The following is a 21,474-nucleotide window of genomic DNA, read 5'->3' on the forward strand; positions in this document are numbered from 1 at the left end:
TTCTGTTTTTCTATGACGCAAATTCTTCGCTAATCTCTCTGGATTTGTCCGTACATACCTCTTTCATCTTCCTTGTATTATCATTCAGTGAACACTATCTCCACTCATCTTCTCTCAGCTAATGTAACAACACCAGTGTTATGTAAACCCATGCAATAGGCCAGATAAATTAATCTGTGCTGCGACAAGCGTCCCCTGGATCTACTTTTATCTATGCTCATAAATACCCACAAATCATCTAGCATCGTTCCTGTGCTGCCGCATGCTGCTTTGCATATGGTATGTGTGTGGAGTCCTCACGCTCCACACACTTCACAGACGTATGAAATACGTCACTGCAGCTGGCACCATGGGTGGAACTTTCCCTTTCGATAAGATCTGGGGCTGAAAGTCACAACTCTCTTTCTGCCCCATGGAAGGCTACAACAACCTATTCTATGACTCATGTTTTCTCGCCTGCTCCCCTCCTTTAATCTCATGCCACCTACATCCCTGTCAGTTTTATTTTGTTCCTCGTAGACTCCCTGGTCTCATGTGACCCTAGTCTTTGTGCGCAATTACTGCTTCCATGTCTCTTCTCTCCTGCTGCTTCTCCGGAGTATCAGAGCGGGAGCCTGCTGTTAGATTATTTTTATTTTTTTAAAGCTGTCTCCACCTTTATTTAACATTCCACACTGATGTGCAGCTGGATTTAAACCCAGAGTGATGGTGTAAATTACATTACATGTTATAAATTAAACAAACATGGAGCATAAGAAACCTGGGAAAAATGTTCTCATCCTCATTTCCTTGCACTGAAAAGAACATGAATCAATCATTTACTCCCCAGAACACTGAGTAATAACTCTTTAACACTTGAACTGCTGCTCTGTAGCTTTTTAGTGACCCTGTTCCTCTTTAACATGTGATAATGTGTGTCCTACGTGTGAAAACACAGGGCCTCCTGCTTCCCACAATAATTTAGACCACCAGATCTAGGTAGCCAACATGTTTTGATGAAAATACAACAAATACTGATTTTAAGAGGCCTCCAACCAAATGTCAAAAGAAAAAATTAGAAATGACATGTTGAGCATATTCCTTGGATTGTATTTTTGATATTATTCCTGCACAACTTCCTTAAAAAGATTTTGCACACTAAGCTACTCACTTGCCACCTTCATTATCTGCAATACCAAAGTGAGAGATTCAGGCTGCTTTGGTGTTGAATAGATCTTGTTTTCAGTGTGTTATTAGAATCTTGCTCTAGGCCTTTATTGCATGTCATCCTCCCAATCTCTCTCTCTCTCTCTCTCTCTCTCGCTTCCGCTAAATTCTCCAAGGAATATTTTGAAGAATATCAAATACACCCTGTAGGCTTCAGAGATGCATGGCTCTGAAATGTTTGTAGTTTGCTCCTTGAGCACGCTGTCCATAGAACCATCTCAAACCCCTCATGCAACATAATCCTCTCTTTCCTGTTGTACACCATGTTCCAAACACCAAAACAAATGGCAAATATGTTGCTTCTGCCGTTGATTCCTACAGATATAAATCTATAAGGATACGATTTCAAGGCAACAAATTATTCAATTTGACCAAGTGTGACAAATATTTGGTATATTCCTCAAACTAGCAAAGAACAAGACATTAATGTCTTTGTAACTACTGAATGTTTTGCCTTCATCCTTACCAGATACACTAGCTCTGATCCTGTGTCCATTGTTTCATAAATTCCAGGCAATGAAAATGTGAACATATTGGGATAATGAGCATGAAAGCAAGTTATAAGAATCCTCAAGGTTGTTTAGATCATAAATAACCTTGAGTCACGTTCCCGCCCGCGTCTCTAACTCTTTGTGTTTTCCTTAGTTTCCCTGTGTGTCCAGTGTTTCCTTGTTTTTCTGTGTGGGTCATGGCCTTTCCTACAGGCAGCCTCCTGATTGCTTGCAGACACACCTGTCCAGCCTCCTCAACTGTTTCCCAACAGTGAAACTACTCCGGTTCCCCAGTCACTGATTGCCTGATTGTTGTTTCAAGTGGTAGATACTCGCTCTCAGCCGCACATTAATGGTGTTCATCTGAGTTTCTCCGCTGTAAAGTTTCTTACTAACGTGTTTTCCCTGTGCCTCCAGGATCACATCTCACCCACCTTCTGACCTGCCGGCCAGCTCGCTTTCCTTACCGACAACATCCCCGGCATGTTTGGCTCACAGCCTCACCTGCCTGCCCTGCCGTTCACCCGCTCATCCTGGTGTTTTTGGTCAATAAAACCCTTCCTTCACTCAACTTCCTGTCTGTCTGCTTTTGGGTCTGATCCAACTCCGACCGTAACACCTTGGTGGCTGCAAGAACACTTTCGTTAACGCCCTCTCTGAATCTCTCCCCCTCTCTCTAAGGGGTTCAGGCTCACTGTTTTTTTTTTTTGTCTTTCATCCTCAGAAAAATGAATTTTAAAACTTTATTACATAACAGAGTGGAGAGGCATATCTCCATAGTAACAGCAGTATAAACACCCTCTGGCTCGATGTGGTAACTGAAGTTTGTTTAGCATTCAGCCCTCTCATTTCATAAAGGCACTGAAAATCTGAAGAGCCTGTCCCTGATGCCCCATGAAGGTCAGACACACAGCATGATTACACGGAGCGCTTGCCAAAGCTTAGTCAAAGATTTTCTGATGAAAAGAATTTAAATCAAAAAAGGGACACACTGTTTTAAAGACATAAGAGACTCTCTGTTTGCTTTTGCATTATGTGCCAAATGTAGGTACGGTGTTCTTTAAAAGCACAATGGAGCAAACCGCTGAATAAAGAAAGAAAATGAGACTGAAGAAATGTAATATGTGTTTTTTGCACTGCAGAAATCAATTCCAACTTCAAAAAGAAAAGAAACCAGTTATCCTTAGTAATGGAGAGTAATGGAACAAATTATTGCATAAATCATAACTTTGCATCAAACATAACATCCGTGCAGACATTTTAAGTGGCATGAATAGATAATAAAAGTGTTCAAATGGTCATTTTGTACATTTTAACAGCTAATCCAACATACTGTAACTTTGTATTTATTGTGCACATGCAACTTTATAACAGTATTACTACCCATAATGCCAGTGATGCGATATAACAGTTTACCAAAAATGGAACAGCCATAAAATATTACAATTTTATTTACTTTAAATGTTTGTTTTTGCCTTACAGTTGTGACATACAGTTCTGTCACCATTATTGGCACCCTTGAATTTTTTGTATAACCTGTACAATATCTTCAGATATAAATGGAAATGTACAAAGTTTGTATCAGAATATTTTAATAGGATGTCCAAAGTAATTCAACAAAAAAACATTTTTCAACTTACATGTAGTAATTTGGAAAAGGAAATCGAAAATATGACCTGGACAGTAATAAAAGCAGTGTCACGTGGGGAAAATGTGAGGACCCAAACGCAAACGGCAGACGAGGAAGTTAATAAAGAGGGCTTTATTCAAAAAGCTTACAAAATAACAAAAATACAAATGGTAAAAAGTAAACGGAAAAGACAAACCAGGATGACACGGAGAGCATGAGGAAGCACGAGGAAGCACGAGGAAGCACGAGGAAGCACGAGGAAGCACGAGGAAACACGAGGAAACATCAACAAACAAAGGTGACACATGGATGACGAACAGACAAGGAGCACTGGGACAGACAGGGATATATACACACAGACACTAAACGAGGGAACGAGACACAGCTGGGAGAGAAAGGCAAATACACAAGGGCAGGAAGTAATACAAGACATGACACAAGTGGAAGGGAACATTTCAAAAATAAAACAGGAAACAGAACCAAGATCATGACAGGCACCCTTCCTTAATATTCGGTTGCACACCCTTTGGGAACGATGACTGCATCCAAACGTTTCTTGTAGCCATCTATAAGCTTCTTGCACTTGTCAGCTGGTAGTTTCTCCCACTCTTCCTTTGCAATTTGTTCAAGCTCTTGAATGTTTGCAGGATTCCTTTCCCCAATGGCAGATTTCAGCTCTCTCCAAAGATTTTCACAGTTTGCACCAACCTTCGAAGACTTCTCGCATTGATTTTCTTCTTATCCCCACGTACAGGGAGGTTCTTAACTGTTCCATGCTTAGCAAACTTCTTAATAACGTTGCGCACTGTTGAAACAGGGACACCAAGGTCTTTGGAGATGGCCTTGTACCCTTTAGAGGTCTTGTGTTTGGTGTTAATAGCACTTCTGATGTTCTCAGACAGCTCCCTTGTCTTTACCATTGTGAAAAAGGAGCAGGGAATAACAAGTGGCTTTTTTAAGCATTAAAGCCATCATTCATTGATTAATTCAAGTCATGTGGGCACTGATAATGTATCACTGGCAAGTCAAATGTTATTATTTCTTTCAAAATAATTTGAAGGGTGCCAATACCATAGTCATGGCAATCCTTCAGTTTCTTTTGTTATTGTTTCATCATTTGCTGTTCTGTACCAAACATCAGTGTCTATAGACCAAAGCTGGTTCACTTGATTCATTTCTTTCCAGTAGATATTCTACATGATGTATTTAAATTTCATGGGTGTCAATAATGGTGACCAGAACTATATGTGAATTTCACATTTTTATATATTAAAAAAATAAATAATCTCATCTTTGAAATTCTATCCTTTATGTTTCCTATTCTACTTTTATTCTAATTAATATAATTTTATTTCACAGTGCACACACTTTTATTTTTTAGAAAGTACGCCCCCCCCCCTGCATTTTATTGCACATATTGTATGAGCTGGTGACAAGTAAGGCCTATGACTCTTGAATGTACAGTATGCTATGATAATATGTCCACAACCCAGAAATAGCAGGGGAGGGGAAAAGAGGCCGTCATATTTATATGATTTAATGTTTGTGCTCTTAAGTTAATTTTAGAGCAGTGAAACATAAACACTGAAGAGAACACAACAGTTTTCTCTAAAGTGAAAAATGATGAAGGACACAGACTGAACTTAACCATGTGAAGGCTGTCAAATGACGGCCTGTGGCTGCCGTGATGAATGGTAGCCAGGTTCGAATTAAACAAGGTCTGACGACATTGGCACGTTAGCAGTAACAGATGTGCCGGAGGCCGTGACAGTCATGTTTGCACTCTGATGAACTAGTGCTTTATTAATGAACTTCAACTGTGCTTCACTTTATTTCATTTTATTTCACTTCCATTAAGTAGCAGATCAAGAATCTCAGTGTGCTTAGTGAGTTGACAGACTGAACTCCAAGCAAGAAAATCTTCCTGCTACTTTTGAAAGCTTTTTCTTAATCCACGATTTGCTCTGGAGGACTAATTTACAATCCCTTGTACAAACCAAATTAATCTATAAAACACAAATAACACATTTAATTCAGTTGAAATGTAATCCCAGGACTACAATCTGAAATCAGAATTTTGTAAATGGAAGACAAAACGGTCACAGGGGCTGGAGGTAAGTATGTATGATTGTTAAGATAAAAAAGTAAATAAAAACGTTCCTAAAAGGAAAAAAGGTTGCGAAACACTACACTATGTGAAGCATGCCCATCATTCATTTAAGCGGGTGGGTGTATGTATAGAAATATTAACCATGGAGGCTCTCATGTTCTGGTGTTGCATTGTATTCCAAGGTTGGGAAAAACAACTCCACAGTGGCTGCACTTGTTCCACTGTGTCCATGGGTGCCTAGTTATAGTTTAAAGTGGGGGTGCAAGACAAGATAAGATGATAAGGGCTAAATTAAATATTAAATATTCTGCATGTAAAGGGATGCAGGGGAATAGTGGATGTAATTATACGCAAAATCAGCCTTGGCAGTGTCCTCATTCAGGATTCGGACAGCCTGAGGGAAGTTGCTTCTCTTCAGCCTCTTCGCTCTGGCCATGACTGTGGTAGTGCTTCCCTGACCGAGGGCACAGTTTGAAGAGGCCATTGCTTAGATTGCTTAAATAGTTCATGGTTATTCCAGCCCTGGACCTGTGCAGTGATGTCCCCTGACAACATACTCTCCACAGTGCAGGTGTAGAATGTGATTTTCTCATGTGTATTGCTGACTGCTTCGCCTATGCCTTAAAGCAACGGTCTCCAACCTTTTTTGCGCAACGGACCGGTTTTATGTAAGACAATATTTTCACGGACCGGCCTTCAAAGTGTGGGGGGATAAATATGACGAAATAAAATGATATATTTTATATAGGGGTATAAATTCTTCATCAATAATAAAAGGTTTCTTCGCCTTAGCAATACGGTTAGTCATTATGTATGACGCTCTCAGTGCACTCGCATTTGTTGATGTGGTGACCATCAATAATTGCATCTGTCCTTCTTATTCATGTTTTTTTCTTTAAAAAAACTCCAAGGGCTTGTCTTTTAATGCCGGGTGCTTGGTCTCCATGTGCCTCATTTGCGAGCCTGTGTATTATGCAGAGCGGCGCATGAGAATCACCTGTAGCGATAAACACGTATTTTAAGTAGGACTCCTTATATTGTCTTTTAAATGCAGCTTTCTTTTTCTTGGAAGTCGTAGGCTCTTCTTCTTCTTCTGTCTCCTCATTGGGTCTTTTCCCTTTTCCAAAAAAGCTCTTTAAAGACGTTTGTTTTCCACTCATTGTTACTTGTGGGCTTAATTTTTCAGGAAAAGTATCACGTGACTGAGACGAGCATCTTGACCTATGGTCTTGAAATGTGTCAAGACACACAGACGCACAGACGGATGTATCTGTTACACATAATACAGTTTCTGAACACTTTCCAAATTCCCCAGCCTGTGACTCTCAGCCCCAAGCACATCTGTTCTTACTGAATCTTTAAAAACACATCACAAATATATACTTTCATTTTAAAAAAGGGTCCAAAACAACTGGGTACTGTAGTTTTTAGCAAATGTTACTCAAACGGGAGGAAATATAGCATTTTTGAGGGACTTTTTGAAGTTGTGGACATTATGCTCCAGCAGCAGGACGGGATGTGGGGTAGACTCTGTGAGTCTGCTGTTCTAACACCGGTGGTTCAACGAATAAGAACCTTCTTCCCTTTCGCACACTTTAACATTGAGTGTCTCATGTGCTTACAGTAAACAATGACTCCCTTACAGTACTTACAATGATGTTTCCAGACACGTGGTAGGTAAACCCCCGTCCATAATCAGCTTACAGCCTTTTTTTTGTATTTCCTGAGCAGTCCCTTATAACTATTACTTTCAATTTTTATGTAAAACAAATTGACTAAATATAAATTATGTTTATTGTATAAAAACACTTTATCATCTCATAAGCGGTCTTGTCTGTGTTGGTGGAAAACCCCTTGCTATGGTGGCTTGGTATTTAAGAGTATTTAAAATTGTATTATATGGTGGAAAGTCCCAAAGTAGTCTTGTTCTATTTGGCCTTAAACAAGATCTAATTAACTTCTAATCTCTGTCAAATAAGGCAGTGAACTTGAAAAATGGAGCATAAACTGAAGTTTGTGTTTAAAAGCTATTATAAAAAAGCAGCTGTGATAATATCGCCAATTTAAAAAATGTGATTGAGGTACATTGTTTTGATATGCTTTTAACCAAAACGTTATAGTCACGCAAGAGCGAGTACCAAGTGTGTTGTGTGTTTTTTTATCTTGATTAAAAATAGACATTAACACGCTCTAAAAAAATACACAAAAACATTAATAGAAATCCTTTTTGAAATTGTTTTGTATCACAAGCACAGACAAAAATTCTTCATGCAAGAGACTGCTTAGCGGCTCAGCTTCAACTCTGTGTGAGTTAATGACGCCTAAGCCACATGACACATGACATATGACACATGACACTGGGGTCATGTGAAGTGAATACTTCTCCTGACCGCACACGAAAGTGGTCTCTCAATTATGCCAAACTCTGCTCAGCTCCACTCCTTAAAAAAGTTCATATATAAGCTTTTAAAGTGCAAAGGTTTCCGGGAGCACTTTTAACTAGGCCCTGTGTTTCTTGTTTTTAATTGACAGGTTATAGTTTTCACATGGTCCATTACATGGTAATGCCTGAGAGATAGCAGTAGGCTACTTTAGGTTAAGCTGATACACACAAGCAAGGATTTGCAGAGACATTTTAAGAGCAGCTGCTCAATTTGAAAAAAATAAATGTATATATCATTTCTCATATATTTTGAGTAATGTGCATGTGGCAGTACATGCTCACATAAATTCACTCATGGTTTGAAGGCAAACAAATGTTTTGTTTCATTTTCTTTTTTACACTTCAGGATAACACGTGTTTGAGCATGCATAGTCTCACCATTCATTTCACAGATGGCAAAGAAATATAGTTCCCTATTCTAAATATCCAGTGTTGCGATAAGTGAAGCTCCTAAAGCTGGAAAATCTCCAAAATATGTGGAGTTGTAAAACCTTCATGTATGAATTATTAATATGTTCTTAACAGTGTTTTCAGTGTAATCTCAGGAGTAGTAGAAAATATTCAAGCTATAAACCCAGACCTATAAATCAGATCACTTTACAAGCAAAGGCCATAGAAGTCCAATGAACATATTTTTTTACCATATGTATTAAAAAGAATATAAAAAGAATCGCATACACTATCCATATGTTGTTTAGACATTCTCAAAGAAATAGTTGGGCATATTGGGAGATACTCTACTTTCTGAGAGTTAGATGAGAACATTGATACCATTCTCATGTCTGCACAGTAGCCTAAATATGAAGCTACAATCAGCAGTTGGTTATCTTAAAGTCATGAAGACTGGAAACAGCAAGTCTGGCTCTGTCCAAAGGTGAAAATAATCAGGCAGAAATCCGTACCAAAAGTGAAGTGTAAAAAAGTAAATTTGGGGTTTTATCATAGACTATTTACAAGAAGTGGGCGTGTAGTCACCATGACGTCACCCATTGGTTTGTGGACTAAGGTTTTGAAGCCTTGATATTTACCGTACAGACATGAGAGGGGTATGGATATTCCTTAAACAGTGTATATGCTTCTAGCACATGTACATTATATAAAAAAAATAAGCCAAGGCCAACTAATGGTGCTACTAATCTAGACACACAGCACACATTTTTTATTTGTTCCTTTACGTTTGCCTTTATTGGACAGTGTAACATGAAGACAAAAAACAGCACATAGAATGGATGAACGTAAATGTCCCAAACCACCCAGGATGTTAACAGTTGAAGTAGAAATGTTTTCTGTATTTCTGCATTTTATCTCGAGGGAGCCTGTAGTGAAGTGGGCCATATCCCCTTGACTTCTTTTATACTACATCAAGAATGTGAACCTTCATGACCCATGGGGTTTGCGTTTGTTGAAACCTGTTGACTGTCCATCATGAAAGGAATAAGACAAATTCTGTTTTGGGGATTATACTCATGTTATTTGTTTTTACTTTCCAAGTGGGTCAAATAAGCCCTCAATTTCTGGAAGCCCTATCACATGAGAGCCTCTGTTATCATGCCCTAATGATGTTTTTTTAAAACAGAATAAACATTGTCTTGGGGAAACATGAGTGGAATCCCTGTTCAAATCAAAATCACATTAGTGGCCTTCCTGGAAATGTCTTCATGATTATCCCTTGACATTTGAAAATAATTGTGTTTTCCATTTCACAACATTATAATATCAGACCTCAGCTGACACACTTTGTCACCTGCTTTATCTACTTAGTTTAGTTGGTGCATCTGGTTGGAAAGTCAAAAGAGGCCGCGCGTGTCATTTGTGAGCAGATTGATAAACCGCAGCGAGGGACACACACGGTGTAAAACCCACCTATCTTCCCGGCTCTGACTCTTTATCAATAAAACAGATTAGTTGTTTCTCAGGGCTAAATGACCAGGCTGTGTGATGCGATAAAGAAAAAAAAAGACGTGCAGTTTGGTGTATCAGCGCAGGTCTTGTGGACAAAGGATGCTGGTGATCCAAGGTGATGTATCAGTGTGCATCGAAGGCTCCATGCAGCCACAGCGGCCTAGACGGATTAGCCCGAGAGGGACTACATGACGGTTGCTTAGTAACTACAAACCTACTCAAATGCTTGACGAACATAAGGGACAGGGCTGTATTTTGACCATGAATAGTCAAAAGTGCTTTTTATTGCAACCTTACCTAACCTTGAAATACATACAACATAATAGACACATAAATAAAGACCTAGTGGTGTGTGTGTGTGTGTGTGTGTGTGTGTGTGTGTGTGTGTGTGTGTGTGTGTGTGTGTGTGTGTGTGTGTGTGTGTGTGTGTGTCCTACCTGAGACGTGTGTATTTAATGACTCTCCTGTGGCTAGTGTCCTAATAGTGGTTTTGCTGGATCCCTGCCACGCTTTGTTGCCGGCTCTGTCCGGGCTGTTTTTCCTATTCTGGGATGTCCTTGTATGACCCGCGCTCCCATGCCAAGATCCCGGCTGTGTCTAATGAAAATAAGGTTCCAGCAGTTTGTTTCAGAATTTAAAAAACTGAAAAAAACGAATTAAGGCTCAGGCCGCCAGTGTTTCATTAAGCTATACTTGTCAAGCCGGCGGTTAAGAATGTGCAAAGTAGCAGTAGCCGTGGGATTGTGTTGACAGACTGGGAGATTTAGGTATTTACACCATGAAAAGGGTTTTCTAAGCAAAACAGGCTTTGCTTATTCCAGTCTTAACAGTGATCATAAAAACCCTAATGAGATACAAAACAAATAATACATGTTATCTTTGTTTTTTCTGTCTTGCATCTTGTATGGTTTACTTGTTTTACTTATGTTTAATGTATACTGTATTGTGTGCACGCATAATCACACTGTACAAATTAGTTTTAAGTTTTTATGAGATTCGCTCATAAAGATTGGCAAACCTTCTCTGATAAACTGAAAAAACAGAGACTGACTGAAAAAGGTTCCTCAAAGGTAAAGGTGACAGGTGTGAGAGTGTAGGGTGGAGCAAAGGTGCCAGACCATTGTAATCTATGAAGTAAAAGTGAAGGTAAGCCCGTGTCCTATTCACCCTATCACATTTGCAATCATGTGCTAAGAAGGTATTTGTGAGTATGTTTATGTGAGTGAGGACGAATCCCCGTGATTCCATCGACTTATGTCTTGAGTGTTTGAATGTCTTTGCTAGAGTTAATGAGCTTAGGAGATTTAGGAGACGTATTTATGTGGTGACCTTTAGCTTTGGGTCACACGAGGCCAATCTAAGAGGTCATTATGATTCTGGGATAATCACGTTCAGACCAAGAAACCGACACTGGCACACACATGCTCTTTTCTTCCTTTAGCCCGCGTATAAACAAGCGAAAGACGCCAGTGGTCTAATCCAGATCACAGCAGCCGTTTAACAGACTGGTTTGGAGAAACCAAATTCCCAGGAACTCATGATTATAGAGCGCCAAGTGTTTGGATGGTTCCTATATAACAAGGCGAACATCAAATGTTCTTTGTACTTGATGGCAGGTGTTTCTTACTTTTATGGTAGACACCTTGTTTGGCAGCATTTTTAATGATCTTTAAGACAAATTACATCAGTAGTGTGATATTACATTAGATAAGAAACTGCTTTTAGTAAGCTGTAGGCCTTTTTTTCTTTCAGAATTTTCCAATTCCACCTGTACACCTTGCATCATCACATACACATTGTATGTCTATGATCAACGGCAAAACACAACACAACCAGGGTTCAAACTGATCAAGCCACATTCTTACTGCAGTCATATGAAAAGATCCAGCAAAGTGACAACACACCCTTTTGTCTCCTCTATCATTCGTACTCTAATATGCAAATTGTGCTCAGGCACAAAGTTCTCATTTTCAGATGTCACACTTGTTTTTGTTCCACCCTGTCACAGGGCAGCAGTCCTTCAGCTGGGACTCATTCATGGCATAACGAAGGAAATCTAATGTATTTCATTCAGGTGAGTACCCTTTGGATTACATTATTACTTTCTTATTTTTTATATTGAGGTTAATGGACGTTTTTTAACAGAACTGTGATGGTGGGGGGTAGAAACCAGCTTCTTTTGTGTGAAACACATGTACTTTCTGATAACACATCTTGCCAGTTAATGATTTTTTGAAATGGGTGGCGCTTGACATCCCTTTCTACTACTTTGTTTACAAAACAAATCAACTTCACACTTGCAGATGTTTGTGTAAAAGAAGCTGAGACATCGCACGTGAAGCTGTTGAACATCTGGTTTGTTACGACCATTTCTCACCACGTCGTCTGCTGTTGTCTTTAAAGCTCTCCGAAAAACATCTTAGGCCTCCAGTGCCACTGCTGCTAAACAGTCCCAGGTGCCTCCTGTCAGCTGGACATCTGCGCTGTGATTGCAGGTGTAGTAATACATGTGCAATTTCAGTTTATCACAACTTAAATCTTTGATTTGGTTCTTGGTTCTATAACATTACATTACAGCTCATTAGCTGACGCTTTTGTCCAAAGCGATTTACAATAAGTGCAAACAATTATGAGGATACAACTCCGAATAGCATGAATCTTGCAGAACAATAGCAATAGAATACGAATTCAACTATTAGCTACAAATAAGCCAAACCAATATAAGTGCAACATACAAATTTCTTTTTTTTTTAATCATTCGCCGAGGTGCAGTTGAAACAGGTGAGTATTCAGTCTGCGACAGAAGGTGTGAAAACTTTCTGCTGACCTGACATTTTTGTTTGAGGGGAATATGGGTCCCACTCGCAGTGAGGGAGTAACAAGCCGCTGATCAATTCACAGCACGGTAGGCCAGCACCAGAGTCTTGAAGCAGATTCGAGCCACCACTGGCAGCCAGTGAAGGGAGCGCAGCAGCGGTGTAGTGTGGGAGAACTTGGGTAGATTGAAGACCAGTCGGGCTGCTGCATTCTGGATGAGCTGTAGAGGTCGGATGGCTATAACAGTTACATTGTACTCATCAAGAGATCACAGTAGTTGTGTTTCCATTAAATGTTTTAAGCAAACTTTTGAAATGTTGCAAAAAAGAAATGTGAATTAGACACATTTCCAACAACTGGTTTGGAGCAAATCAGAAGTGGACCAAGGGCCATACTTTGCTATTTCACAAATTATGGGAATATCCGAGAAGAAGACGTCAGCGGAAACAGCTGATCAGTCATGTGATTTTTGCGCAATTGAGAAAGTTTTATTGAATTTTTTATTTCCAAATAGCTTTTCTAATGCAATACTTTATAATGCTTGTAAAATGTTGTTTATGAAACACAGCTACTGACATCAATAAAGAGAAGTCAAATGGGGTGAGTCTAACGATCAGAAAGGTTTCAGACAAACCCCGAGGGTAAGACTAATGAAACTTGGCAGAAGTTTATTCAGGAAGACATTAATGCTTCTAATTCATTCTCTCTTTCTTTCAAACAACTTCATCAGCTGACTATTGGCATATACGCTTTTTGGTTAGACCGATCACATTTTGCCACAATCTCCATGAGCCAATCATTTTATCGCTCTCAAACTTTTAAACCGTTCTCCTCTCTGCAACTTTGAGCAGAATTTTGGACTTGCTGTACTTTTCCAGGAATACGGTTTACCTGTGAAGTGAAGGATTCAAATGGTGCTCTCACTTTCAGTTTTCCCTTCAAATAAAGAGGTAGAAAACATTACTAAATTGTTGGCTGATTTACAACCTGTCTGATCGTCTCACCACTTGTGCTTTCTTGCCCTATCTGACATCGCTGTGGTGGTCACAGTGTTCCCAGGTCTCAACAATTACTTATCATGTGTGTGTACATTAAAAAAAAAGAATAAGGGATAAGTTAGTTGAACAGAAATGATTAGTCACAAGATTGACACTCTCATGTCTGTTATGTAAATATGAAGCTTTAACCAGCAGCTTAGCTTAGTTTAGCACAAAGTCTGGAAACAGGGAGAAAGCTAGCGTGGCTCTCCCCACAGATAACAACACCAAATCAAATGTATTTATATAGAACAATATCACAAATTATACATGTGTCTCAGTGTGCTTTACAGACTGTACAGGTTACGACATCCTCTGTCCTTAGACCCTCGCATCGCAAAAGGAAAAACTTCCTAAAAGAAACCCCATAATTAAAGGGGGAAAATGGAAGATACCTCAGGGAGAGCAACTGAGGAGGGATCCCTCTCCCAGGACGGACAGACGTGCAATAGATGACGTGTGTACAGGATAACATCTGCCTAACAGCACATCAAAAGCTCAAACAATTAACATGTTGTATTTGTATTTATATTTGTTTGGTCCAAACAAAACCCGAAGTGTAAAAAAACCGACATTGTGTTTTTACAGGGAGTTATGTGCTGGATTAAATTCCTTGAGTCTCCACTGGTTGCCTGGCAACCCCAGGGTAATGACTTGGATTTTGATACGTTGGGGGTGAGGAGACGTGACTGACGTTCAGATCACACTGTGATTAGATTTAACCTTTAGTTTACCAGATATGTCCCACTGAGGTTAAAACTCTTCTTTTTTTTACAAGGGAGTCCTGGCAGCAGAAAAAAATGCAGACAAAAATGTTGTATAATATAAAACAATATTAAAAACAGATAACTACACACAGACACATTACAAATGATTCATTTACCACAAATGTTCTTTAATTCAATTTAGCACTGAAACAGTAATTAAAACTTAATTGCAAATGAACTCGGCTCTTCCAAAGCCTTCATTGATTGGACACTTGGACAAAGAAATAGTATCCAATACAGTAGTCCTGCCATGTATGTTATATTTACACCTTTGTGAAGGTATAACCTCTTGTTTTACATTTTGTCAGAAAGGTGCCGAGAAATGCTAAATAGATAAGATAAGATAACACTTCCCGAGGGAAATTACTATAGGATGCAAATCCAAAATGTATATACGATATACACAATGCCAAAATCAGGTTAACAGTAAGGATCATACAAATATAATCAGGTTAACAGTAAGGATCATACAAATATAAACATTAACAGTAAGGATCATACAAATATAATCAGGTTAACAGTAAGGATCATACAAATATAAACATTAACAGTAAGGATCATACAAATATAATCAGGTTAACAGTAAGGATCATACAAATATAAACATTAACAGTAAGGATCATACAAATATAAACAGGTTAACAGTAAGGAAGATTACAAATATAAACATTAACAGTAAGGATCATACAAATATAAACATTAACAGTAAGGATCATACAAATATAAACAGGTTAACAGTAAGGATCATACAAATATAAACATTAACAGTAAGGATCATACAAATATAAACATTAACAGTAAGGATCATACAAATATAAACAGGTTAACAGTAAGGATCATACAAATATAAACATTAACAGTAAGGATCATACAAATATAAACAGGTTAACAGTAAGGATCATACAAATATAAACATTAACAGTAAGGATCATACAAATATAAACATTAACAGTAAGGATCATACATGCATATATAACAGTAAGGAAAATAGGCAATAAATATGCAGAAAATGCAAATGGCTTAAATTATTTAGAAACTGGTCATAAGAACATTTTGATGTACTGAATACAATCCTGGCGGTGGTGGCAGGTTTATTTGTTATCCCTAAAGTGTTCAGGGCCCTACAGATCAGTGTATGAGTCATCCAACCTCCACTCTGTATGAATCCAGCGCCGTCTAGTGGCTGCAGAGGCTCCTGCACTCATTACAGGGAGACCTGAGTCCACAGGCAGAATGAAGCGAAATCAAATGCTTTTATTTTTACGACTTTCAGGACCAACCGTGCGCTCAGTCACAGCCAATTAAAACTCATCTAAGTGTCTCACAGTGATATTAAAAAACACCCATCCACTGTCATGTTTTATCTATCACATGTGGACTGAAGAAACAGAGTTTCAGGCCTCTCTCTCTCTCTCTCTCTCTCTCTCTCTCTCTCTCTCTCTCTCTCTCTCTCTCTCTCTCTCTCTCTCTCTCTCTCTCTGGATCTTTGAAACCCAGAGTGGACGGGCGGTAATCCCCAGCATGTGAGTGGGCGGTGCGGGTACCGGAGGCGTGTTTTTTTTTCTTTCTTTTTCTTTTTTTCCCCCATTATTCAAATGCTGGTGTACCTATAAAAAGGGTGCCTGCGTGCGTCACATAGTTTTCTCCAATGGGTAAAGGTAACTAAATACTTGTTGTGTCTTTCGCCGGCCCAGTCGCATCCTATCGGCAGGGGACGAGATGATGCACGACTCCGGCGGTGTCCAAATGGCGAGGGTGCTGAAGCATGCAACCCTGTGCCTGATGTTGCTGCCCCGGTTCCTCCTGGCCGCCGTCATGCTGTGGCTCCTGGATTTCTTGTGTATTAGGAAAAAAGTGCTGCTGAAAATGGGAGAGATTCAGGACAGCCTGGACGACCCACCGGTGTGCGTCTCTGACTCTAATAGGATGTTCACCTTGGAGTCCCTCAGAGCAGTGTGGTACGGACAGAAATTGGACTTTCTCAAATCTGCGCACCTCGGGCGCGCGGCGCCCAACACCGAGGTGATGCTGGTCCAGGAGCAGCGGCAGGTCCGGATCCTGGACTGCATGAAAGGGAAGAGACCGCTTATCCTTAACTTTGGCAGCTGCTCCTGACCGCCATTCATGACTCGCCTGTCGGCGTTTCATCGCGTCGTGAGCCAGTACGCAGACATTGCGGACTTTTTAGTTGTATATATCGAGGAGGCGCATCCGTCGGACGGCTGGGTGAGCTCTGACGCGCCATATCAGATCCCCAAGCACCGCTGCTTGGAGGACAGACTCAGAGCCGCTCAGCTGATGCTTGCAGAGGTGCCGGGGAGCAACGTGGTAGTGGATAATATGGACAACTCGTCCAACGCCGCGTACGGAGCCTACTTTGAGAGACTTTACATCGTGAGGGATGAGAGGGTGGTGTACCAGGGGGGCAGAGGGCCAGAGGGATACCGGATTTCAGAGCTTAGAAACTGGCTGGAGCAATACAGGAACGAGCTGATGAATTCCCAAACAGCGGTGCTCCATGTGTAGTTAAAGATGCTGAACTGCCTGCTGCTCTGCCCATTCTGCTTAAGTGTCGAACTCACAGTGCAAAATATTCAGATGCTGCTATCAAATGTTCACACATAGCACGTTATGTTGTTTTCTTCTCGCATAAAGATATTCAGGACTCTTTGACAAATAGCCTAAAGTCATGTTCAAGCCTAAATGTAGGCTGTAGGCTGTTATATTGTGCTTGTCTTGACCTTAATTGATTGCTCATAGCGATTGTCTTTATTTTTTTTATGGAAAAGTCTTGAATCAGTTCAAATCGGATTCAATTAGTGATCACTCTATTTTTCTACAAGACTGGTGTGTGTGTGTGTGTGTGTGTGTGTGTGTGTGTGTGTGTGTGTGTGTGTGTGTGTGTGTGTGTGTGTGCGTGCGTGCGTGCGTGTATGTGTGCGTTCAGGCTAATGCCTCACTCTGGTGTTTCTGTGAAGTTCGGTTTTTAAAAGGCGAAGCCAGAAAACTGAGACTGATGTTTCTGACACCGGGAGCGGGATCGCGTTAGCAGGATGCCTTCCTCGATGATGATGTAATGTTGAAACGATGTAACTGAACAAATGTTTTTTTTAATAAATATCAGATCACACGTGGATGATTTACTGTTGACTTGTGGAACACCTTAAAGGTCATTTTGTTGAGTTGTTGGGAGTTGGGAGATGTTGGGAGATGCTGGGAGTTCAAATGGGATGAAAATGTGATGAGAGTTTCACCTTTGTTTTACCGTCAGTCTTATGTGTTTGCCCCAACATCAGATGACGTCATACCTGATCCGTGAGCAATTTTTCAGGATGTTTATAATTGTTTACAGCAAGAATATATCTTAATTTGATTGTTTATGTTCATGTTATGTTGTTTTTTTCAGAATTGACTCCTCGGACTCCTGCTCTTATAATGAGGCCTATTCAGGTCAAAGTGATCCCTTGTCAGCATACTGTTGTACAGTGTACTGTGTCCTTGTGACTGATTAATTAACCCACTTTCAGCCATGAAACATGGAAGAAAAGGAGGCCAGAAAAAAAATCATGTGTGTGAGAATCAGAATCAGAAATCCTTGATTAGTCCCACAACGGGGAAATGTACCTTGTTACAGCAAAAGAACAAGAGAGTATAGTGGCAAGTACACCAATAAATAGAATAAAATAGAATAGCATATATGTATAAGAGGAAAAATAATCAAAATCAGTTTTACTTATAGAGTTAAAAGTGAGATGTCTGTTTTTTATAATATGTAACAAAGCCAAAAAGAAAAGGTTAGAAAAAGTCTGAGTTTCACAGTTTTCAAAGAAAAACTGGATCATGTCGAGAGGAAATCACATTCACAAACACAAAGCAAACATGCTTGTTTGATCCCATATAAACATCCCATTTGATCAAATGCTTCTTTTATACAGATCCGTGACACGTTCTATACGTGGATCTGAATGAAACAAAGACACTTGAGCTGATGATGTGATGCATCTTTAATCCATCTATCTTTATCTCTTTCTCACTTTCGGATTACTTCTGCAGTCTCCGTCCTTCCCTCTCTCCTATACATATGTGCGCACACACACACACACGCAGGAAGTCACACACTGCCACATGTAATTAGGATAAGAGAGGAATGTCATAACTGTGGCGCCCCGTGGCCATGGATGTAGGATCCGTGAAGCAGGGGTGCAGAGGGGGCACCCCTGCTTCAGAGTCTGTCCCTAGGAGTGTTTGTGGCAAACATAGCTTGTTCTTATAATATGGTTGATCTAGATACTGAGAGCTACTTCAAGGGTACTGAATAATACGAAGGGCTACTTGTTTGATACAAGCTTCCTGAATAACACAGTTGCACGGTTCACCTTTAATGATAATATTATCATTAATAATAACAATCATAATAAATATTCATATATGTGAAGAGACTGTCTGATCACATGTTAATGTTAATTATTCCTCACAATGATTATTAACAATGATTTACCACATAAGGTATAAGGATGCTCATAAGTCACGTGGTACCAGAGCACCCTAGGCCAAAGGTCAATGATCGATTTCGTAATCGTATCATCTGATCTGAGGCCGCATGTTTTGGACACTCGGGTGAAGAGAGGGGCGGAGCTGTCGACTGATCACCATCTGGTGGTTAGTTGGATCAAGGGGTGGGGGAAGACTCTGGACAGACCTGGTAAACCCAAACGGGTAGTGCTGGTGAACTGGGAACGTCTGGAGGAAGCCCCTGTCCTGGGGATCTTTAACTCACACCTCCGGCGGAGCTTTTCAGCCATCCCTGTGGAGGTTGGGGGCATTGAACCTGAGTGGGCGATGTTCAAAACCTCTATTGCTGAAGCTGCGGTGATGAGCTGTGGTCTCAAGGTCTTAGGTGCCTCAAGGGGCGGTAACCCTCGAACACCGTGGTGGACCCCGGTGGTCAGGGAAGCCGTCCAACTGAAGAAGGAGTCCTTCCGGGTTATGTTATCCGGGAGGACTCCGGAAACAGTTGCAGGGTATCGAAGGACTAGAAGGGTGGCAGCTTCTGCCGTGTCGGAGGCAAAGCAGCGGGTGTGGGAGAAGTTCGGAGAAGCTATGGAGAAGGACTTTCGGTCGGCACCAAGGTGCTTCTGGAAAACCATCCGACACCTCAGGAGGGGGAAGTGAGGAACCATCCAAGCTGTGTACAGCAAGGGTGGGACCCTGCTGACTTCAACTGAGAAGGTTATCGACCGCTGGAAGGAGCACTTTGAGGAACTCCTGAATCCGACTAACACGCCCTCTATGGTTGAGGCAGAGCTGGAAGCTGATGGGGGATCATCGTCAATTTCCCTGATGGAAGTCACTGAGGTAGTCAAACAACTCCACAGTGGCAAAGCCGCAGGGGTTGATGAGATCCGTCCAGAAATGCTGAAGGCTTTGGGTGTTGACGGGCTGTCTTGGTTGACACGCCTCATCAACATTGCGTGGAAGTCTGGGATAGTGCCTAGGGGTTGGCAGACCGGGGTGGTGGTTCCCCTATTTAAAAAGGGGGACCAGAGAGTGTGTGCCAACTACAGGGGTATCACACTTCTCAGCCTCCCTGGTAAAGTCTACTCCAAGGTACTGGAAAGGAGGGTTCGGCCGGTAGTCGAACCTCTGATTGAAGAGGAACAATGCGGATTCCGTCCTGGTCGTGGAACAACAGACCAACTCTTTACTCTTGCAAGGATCCTGGAGGGGGCCTGGGAGTACGCCCATCCGGTCTACATGTGTTTTGTGGATCTGGAGAAGGCGTATGACCGGGTCCCCTGGGTGATACTGTGGGAGGTGCTGCGGGAGTATGGGGTGAGGGGGTCACTTTTGAGGGCCATCCAATCCCTGTACGCCCAAAGCGAGAGTTGTGTCCGGATACTCGGCAATAAGTCGGACTCATTTCCCGTGAATGTTGGCCTCCGCCAGGGCTGCGCTTTATCACCAATCCTGTTCGTGATTTTCATGGATAGGATATCGAGGCGTAGTCGTGGAAGAGAGGGGTTGCAGTACGGTGACCTGAGGATCTCATCGCTGCTCTTTGCAGATGATGTGGTCCTTATGGCATCATCGGTCTGTGACCTTCAACAGTCACTGGATCGGTTCGCAGCCGAGTATGCAGCGGTTGGGATGAGGATCAGCACCTCCAAATCTGAGGCCATGGCTCTCAGCAGGAAACCGGTGGATTGCCTACTCCTGAGCCAGAAGGCAAAGCTCTCAATATACCGGTCGATCTTCGTTCCTACCCTCACCTATGGTCATGAAGGCTGGGTCATTTACACCTGAATCCTTGTAACACTAACGAGTCACATGACACCAGGGCGGGAAAACAATATCATTGGGCACAATTTAGACATGTTCACTATGGGGTGTACTCACTTTTGTTGCCAGCTGTTTAGACATTAACAGCTGTGTACTGAGTAATTTTCAAAGGACAATAAATCTATACTGTTATTCAAGCAGCACACTGACTACTTTAAGTTATATCAAAGTTTCAGTAGGATAATGTTATCCCCTGAAAGGATATAACAGAATATTTGCAAAAATCTAAAGGGTGTACTCACTTTTGAGATATACTGTATATTTAAACATGCAACATTATTTATTTATGTTCTCAATCTATTTCAACATTTGAAAGTCAGAGTTATCACATCTCTGATATTTTTGTAAATATCTTTATTGACAGTTTTGTATGAATGAGCACATTTGAATCACACCTGTTATATTTTAGTACCATGTATCACTTCTGTAAAAACATTTAGGAAATCATCAACTGTCACATCTTCAGATCATATCCTGTTTGTACAAACACTAACTTTGTAACATCAGAGAGTGGAGATCACATCGGAACCTTTCTTCTCGTCTTAGAAGTGTTTTCAATAACATCATTGCACCTTTCAAGACCTCTCCGTCCGAAAAGGCTTTCTTGTACTTTATTAAATAATGTGCAGCTCTAAATGAAGCTTCCGATACTTTCTGTGACTTGTTCACCGGCCTGGTGAAAAGAGATGCTGCTGCCCAAAGCTGCCTTTAACTCACGGCTTGTTCTGCCCG

General features: G+C 40.9%; 1 protein-coding gene across 1 annotated transcript; it reads left to right on the forward strand.

Annotated features, from left to right (window-relative positions):
• The first annotated feature begins 15,301 nt into the window (after nt 1-15,301).
• Nucleotides 15,302-17,551, forward strand: LOC115004041 (thyroxine 5-deiodinase-like). The gene has a single exon (XM_029426022.1). The coding sequence runs from the start codon at nt 16,123-16,125 to the stop codon at nt 16,927-16,929; it is 807 nt and encodes a 268-aa protein (XP_029281882.1). The 5' UTR covers nt 15,302-16,122; the 3' UTR covers nt 16,930-17,551.
• The last annotated feature ends 3,923 nt before the right edge of the window (nt 17,552-21,474 follow it).

Source organism: Cottoperca gobio, chromosome 24 (genome assembly GCF_900634415.1).
Source record: "Cottoperca gobio chromosome 24, fCotGob3.1, whole genome shotgun sequence".
In the NCBI taxonomy this organism is placed as follows: domain Eukaryota; kingdom Metazoa; phylum Chordata; class Actinopteri; order Perciformes; family Bovichtidae; genus Cottoperca; species Cottoperca gobio.